We start from the raw sequence: 6,577 nt of genomic DNA, 5'->3' as shown, positions 1-6,577 counted from the left end.
CAACTTTTTTTCCACACGCATTTTAAGTCACAAATAGTCACTTTTCCACACAGTGCGAGAAAACTCAACAGCTTGACCGAACTTCTCTTCGCGTCGTTCAGTCAACGGCAGTTTCGTGCGGGAAAGTACTACTTTCCGCACTCCTTAGGAAAATAACTATTTTAGTTTCTTGGGACTGTATCATCATTCGCTATTTTATAGACGTCAGCGCCATCTAGATATATTTCGAGATTTACAGAAATCGTATAAGTAGGAACTTGAGCAATCTCTATCGGGAATTTTGTGAACTACCCGATAGAGTACAGAGATTATTCATTAAAATGCACTCTACTGGGTCTGTCATGTTATAATTGAATAATACTTGTACAATGATATTATGGTAAATGATTTGAGACTTTATTTCTTATGAATTTTCGACTAGCTATATAATATACAGAAAACTACTTCTATGAACGTTATCAACTTTTTGCAGTTTCCTTTACAGTTGAGCTTCACTAGCATTCAAACCGAAAAAAGTTCATTCTTGAGACTTTTCATTTCAGATTGCGCTAGGTCGTTTTTACTTTCTAATCACATACAAGACAAGTTTTCATTTTATAATGATAAATAACTATTATATTATCACTCCTTAATTTTACAAACTTCAACATAGTGATCAATAAGTTAACGGTAGACTATTCTATCATATTAAGTAGCATTCAGACGATGTCATTCTATAATATTTTATATTTTAACTATGGTTCGAGAAGAAGAGAACTGCTGTGTTATCATTTATTGACTAGTGATGAGCACCATCGATAGATGACGCCAGCCGGATCAAACTTTGACTTAGCGCTTCGAAGTTGGCAGAATTCATGCCATATTGCATAAAAAATAGATTATCTGCTCTCAATATTGGTGATGTCATCATGTAGTTTATTATCATTTATAATTCAATAAAATATAATTCATTCTTGATGTCACTGAAATGCTATTTCGTAGAAAACTAGCCAAAAAATAAATGAAACTGATTGATATGAGCTATGCCAGTAGATGACGCTGTAAACTAGAGTATGATTTGGACGAATAATAACTATCTTATCTCCTTTTGGAATATTTTAGCGAATATGCAAAACCCATCAGTACACGCAAAACTTTTTGCTTTTGATTAAAATCATTGTAATGGCTTGACTATTGAATGCCAACATGTGATCGATCATCAAGATAATAATAGAAAACTTTTTCCACCAAACAAAACAATCGCGCCATCTATCAATACGAATAAACGCCAATGACAACATAACACGTCTATTTGACGTAAGCTGTAAAATTTCAACGTCAAACCTGTCAGATTTTAACCATTTCAAAATTTGAACTTAGGTTTGCAACAGGTTGATATTGAATATTTTGTAGTTTGTACGTTAAGAATGAGAACGTACTTATTATTTTTCCTGATAGTCGTATATGTGAATTATGCATTTTCAAAAATTGAACCTGAAGAGTTGAAATGCTTGGGTAAGCCAAACAAATTTCAACAATAAAATAATATAATATTGTCGAACTCAAAAAAAGTACCTAAAGAAAAAATTAAAAAGAAATGAAAGCTTGGGGCAAATTTCTATCAAATATTTTTCTAGCATCTAATGTAAAAATCATAAGATAGTCCACATCTTACGAGAAAATATCCAAAAATTATTGGCTTTTATGGGAGGTTTTTCAAACCTTTTAATTATTATTGAATTATTTAATTATTATTGAAAACCTGTGAAATTCATACAATAAGCATCAAAACTTGTTATCTGAAATTTCTGATAATATTAATTCCAATTGTTGAATCACTATAATAAAATATATTTCATATATTTGATTTCAGTATGTGAACAAAGCATTAATGAGATGAAACAAGCTATCAACTCTATAGATCCATCCAAAAAAGTCGACGTGGGTGGATATCATTTGGATGCTGACGGAAATTACAGATCTTCCAAAGTGATATCTGCTGCCCAATCCGAAGTTCTATTATCTGAAATGATTGATCAGATATGCGATAAAATGGAGAACTATGTGAGAGCAACTTGGAAAAGTAATGGAACTTTAACACTCTTGAATCTTTTAGACTCTTCTGGAGCTATGAACTCCAAAATGTCAGAAGTTGATATTATTCAAGATGATGATCTCAACAAAAGTCTTCAATACTATGTAAGTTTTTTTGTTATGTAAATTGCCTATTTTCTATGCTTTCTATCAAGGAATAAGGATGAGTTGGGAAAAACCATCAAACTTCAAAAGTGTATTGCACATATGAAAAAAAATCCAAATATCAACCGATTTTATTAGTTTTCAGTTTATAGCATTTTTATTATTAATAAAAAAGTATATATACGAAAATTCATAATTGGTGGTAATAGCGTTCTAATAATAACAACTTTATATTGTTCTGATGTTGTGTCATTGTGTTGATAATGATGATATAACTTTTATTTTTGAGTTTATATTATTATAAAGTGTTGCAAAATGCCACTCGCAAATTTAAATTTAGAATATGCAATTATGGTTTCTGTGAAGGAATGCTACAGCTAGTGTTGAAGGATGTCATGAATGGTTTCTATTTCACATCAGGAACATCCAAATAAAAAGTTTTTAAAAAGCCTAGCAAGACTTAGAAGTTCTTCACAATCAACATAACATTCGAAAGAACTACTCAATAAAATTTAAAAGGGGTAGAAGACATTCTGGGTACAGAAGAATATGCAAAGACCAGCTCTTGAAAAAAGGAAAATCACTTGATAGAAGGCAACTTATTAATTTTTTATGAAATGGATTACACAAAAAGAATGTTCCCTAATCCCTTCAATATCAAATTGGAATTCTTACATAACATATTTTGCTTCTTATGAGTGGGTCCTTTTAGTTACCTTTCAAGATTTCCGATCCTCACAGCACTAGATTATTGCTTATGGGTAGCCCTTGGATGAATATGCATTTGCATAACTGCATATTCTAATGCCTATTTGAAACATTTTTGAGTTTTAAAGTGCGTATTTCAATATTTTTTATTTTATCCGCATATTTCAAAGATAAAATTTGTTTTTAAATATGAACAAATCTAATACAACCGTAATTCAAAAATATATTTGGCACATCCCAAACAGCTTTAATGACCCATTACCTACTCAAATCTTATGGAATGGAGTTTTCCGAGAAATTATGTATCCCAACTGCTGACATTAGCTACATTTGATAATACATAGTCTAAGAGCCAGTGGATGGTAGACCACACATATTTTAAGAAAGCCCAAAATTTGCTCAGTGAGTCTATTGTACCTACCAAACATGATGTGGGGGTTAGCTAAGCGCGGTTGCGGTGGCCTCAGCTACAATCATGAGCGACAGGTGTGAAAATTTTATTAACTAAAAAAGTATTTTAGGAAAGCTGCCGTTCGGATATGTCAAATTTACACAATATCTATTCAAAAAAGAAACGGAAAAGATTATCGCGGTTCTGAAGTGGTTGCAGAAAACATTATCCAGTGGCGTAGACTTAGGGGTGCGACATTCCTTTTTCTATTGAAAATCAACATCACTGTATTCTTTTCGAGAAAATCATTTCATTTCTGAAATCAATAGAGCTTCACTAAAATTTCTCTTAAATTTCTTCATAGAATGTACCGGGTTTTTCACCATAATTTTAAGTTTGTTACTAAAAGAGGTACAAAAAAATGTTTTCTACAAAAATTTCACCAAATCGACTAGTGTTTTTTGAAATGATTTCACAAAACGAAATATATACAGAGTGGGCAACATATTGATTGCAACTTCATTTTTTCAAATGGAACACCATGTATATTTTTCTATATTTGACTAGCTCTTTTTCCCCTGACTTCGAATATATAACATATTTTTTGGTCTTTCTCTTTTATTCTGAGTACCAGAGAGTTTTAAATTAAAGAACCATCTGGCATACTCAGTAATCAGTTTTCAAGTGGTAGGCTGCGATAACTCAAAACATATGTTATATATTCGAAATTAGGGGAAAACGAGCTAGAAAAATATAAAGGGTGTTCCAATTGAAAAAATGAAGTTGCAATCAATATGTTTTCCACTCTGTATATATTTCGTTTTGTGAAATCATTTTAAAAAATACTAGTCGATTTCGTAAATCTTGTAGAAAACATTTTTCTGTAGCACTTTTAGTAACAAAGTTAAAGGGTGGTCAAATTATGCTGAAAACCCCGATACCATTTTCGAGATAATCGAGTACAAAGCAAACACTATACGCGAAAATCTACAAAAATTAATTTTTCAAATTTTTCCATTAGTGATAATGAAAGTACAAAAATTGCCATAGTTTATTGCTCTCAGATGACATTCAATTGAACATACAAAAAAACATTTGTCAGATACCCAAACAATAAAAAATATTTACAAAAATTTTTTAATGTTTAAGTGTCTGACAAATGTCAGATTTTTTGTTTGTTTTCCAAGCTTTTTTTACTTCAACATCCTGTATCTAAAACGGAGCTTCTTAGGATGTGTGTCAGTGTTTATATGAATTTTTTTCATGAAAAGAGTTGTTCTATCCGACACCAATAAAGTTATTGAACTAAAATCTGGACCAAACTGTATTTTTCTTCTCGCGGGGGAGAAAGATTTTAATGTCTGCCAGATCGAAGGAACCGGTCTGCCTTCAGAAGTATAAACTTCTGAAACTTCAAAAAATAATATATATAAATTCCAAGTTTCCTAAAATACTTCTGAAAACAAATTTTCATAATTTAATTTAATTTAAAACTGTATTTTGACATATCCAAACGGCAGCTTTCCTAAAATACTTTATTATTTCATGAAATTTTTACACCTGTCGCTCTTGAATGTTTTAATTAAATCTAATTAACGATTTTTTAATGAATATTTTTCAATATTTTGGATGCATATTTTGCTTTTTTATGCATATTTGTCCGAAGCCTACTTATGAGGAAGATTCAAAGGTAAAAATTAATATTTGAGATCCCTTAATTCAACACAATGTACAATAACATGGTGCATTTATGATTATGACTCGAAAACAAATGAAAATCTGATAAAATTTGTTTGTTTTTTTTCATTACTTTCATGTGTACAATACTCTGAAGATTGGTTTAGCCCTTATCATAAACCCTCAATATAAGGTAGAATTATTCAAAGGGAACAATCAACATTCTATAGTACAATCAGGTGTTGGAGTATATATGTAACAACAATGTAGCAAACACTTCACTGATATGAAGTTATCAGTGGTCATGACCAATCAGAAACCTATTCCAGTTATGTGCAGTGTTGAATGTCCCCCTCATGGGAGTAGGTAGCCAGGAAGGGGGTTTAAGGGGTTCAAATGCCCCATTTTTTAAATTGAAAGAGGCGAACTGGCATGCAACATGTCGACCAACCTTCGCGCAGCCGCATTCGATAATCTGAATCTTGAAACCCCCGAAACTGAAACCTGGCTACGCCCGTGGTCTCCATAGCAGCTGCTATGTAATATCGGTTAATTGATACTACTCCAATCTTGTTGAACTGTTTTTAATAAACAGCGGTTTAAGAGTCTGTAAAAAATGTTTTTAAACTGGGCTTTCTGTAAAATCTTTTAAAATTCGATTGAATATATTTAGTTTTATCACAAATTAATTGAATATTCTGTGCTGGAAAATTTATTCAGATTTGAGTTGAAATCTGCAGCTTTCGATCTCTTTGTGAATAAAGTTTGTTTCTTAATGCTTAATGCAATATAATCTACTGGGTTTAATTTCAATACATGAACTACAGGCTGAAATGATTATCATTTTGAACAACTATAGATTTACATATCAAACATTTATCAATCTATTTCCACTTCTAGTGTTCCTCCATAATGGAAGAAAATGAAGATGCTGTTATAGAATACTTCAGAGATAATAAAGATGGATTGATATGTTCACAAATAGGATTATGTGGAAGAAGATATGTTAAGGAAGATTTATAAAATTTCTTAAATAATTGTGATACTTTTTATAATAATACTATTTATATTTCGTTAAGAAATCTGTTTTTTTTTCACCTATATCCTGAAAACCTATGAACTACCTCATTTACTTATAGACAAATTCTGGTATACATGAGGTTTCTTTTTGTCAACATGAAGATTTTTGAGATTTCAAATAAAAGTGTAATGAACTGATATGACATAACAGCAAGGGCGTAGCTACCTAACTACAAACAGGAAATCCTGGAATCAGATAACATGAGCAAAACCCTTTGGAAAACAGTCAAGAAAATTAAGGGAATCACAACTCCCGACACTGAAATACCAGGATATCCAACAAAAATAGCGAATCTATTCAATACCTTTTACTCACATGTGGCGAAGGACAGAACTGAAAGAACCCAATATTCACAAAGCAACCATAAAATAACAGGAGTAAATTCTACATTCAAACAACTACCGGTGACTGAAGAAGAGACCAAGAAAATAATCTCCATGTTGTAGAATAAAAACAGCTACGGAGGTGATGATATCCCAATTAAACTGGTAAAATACTGTGCAGAGCAAATAGTGTCCCCTCTAACTTATCTAATAAATATG

General features: G+C 31.4%; 1 protein-coding gene across 1 annotated transcript; it reads left to right on the top strand.

The window, feature by feature from the left end:
* Nucleotides 1–1,333: 1,333 nt before the first annotated feature.
* On the top strand, nt 1,334–6,036 carry LOC123688746 (protein seele). The gene is made up of 3 exons (XM_045627391.1): nt 1,334–1,494; nt 1,853–2,178; nt 5,855–6,036. The coding sequence occupies exons 1-3, from the start codon at nt 1,407–1,409 to the stop codon at nt 5,975–5,977; spliced, it is 537 nt and encodes a 178-aa protein (XP_045483347.1). The 5' UTR covers nt 1,334–1,406; the 3' UTR covers nt 5,978–6,036.
* The last annotated feature ends 541 nt before the right edge of the window (nt 6,037–6,577 follow it).

The sequence above is a fragment of the Harmonia axyridis genome, chromosome 1 (assembly GCF_914767665.1).
Source record: "Harmonia axyridis chromosome 1, icHarAxyr1.1, whole genome shotgun sequence".
Classification (NCBI taxonomy): Eukaryota; Metazoa; Arthropoda; class Insecta; order Coleoptera; family Coccinellidae; genus Harmonia; species Harmonia axyridis.
The sequence above is the reverse complement of the archived record's forward strand: the minus strand, read 5'-3'. Positions and strand labels throughout refer to the sequence as shown.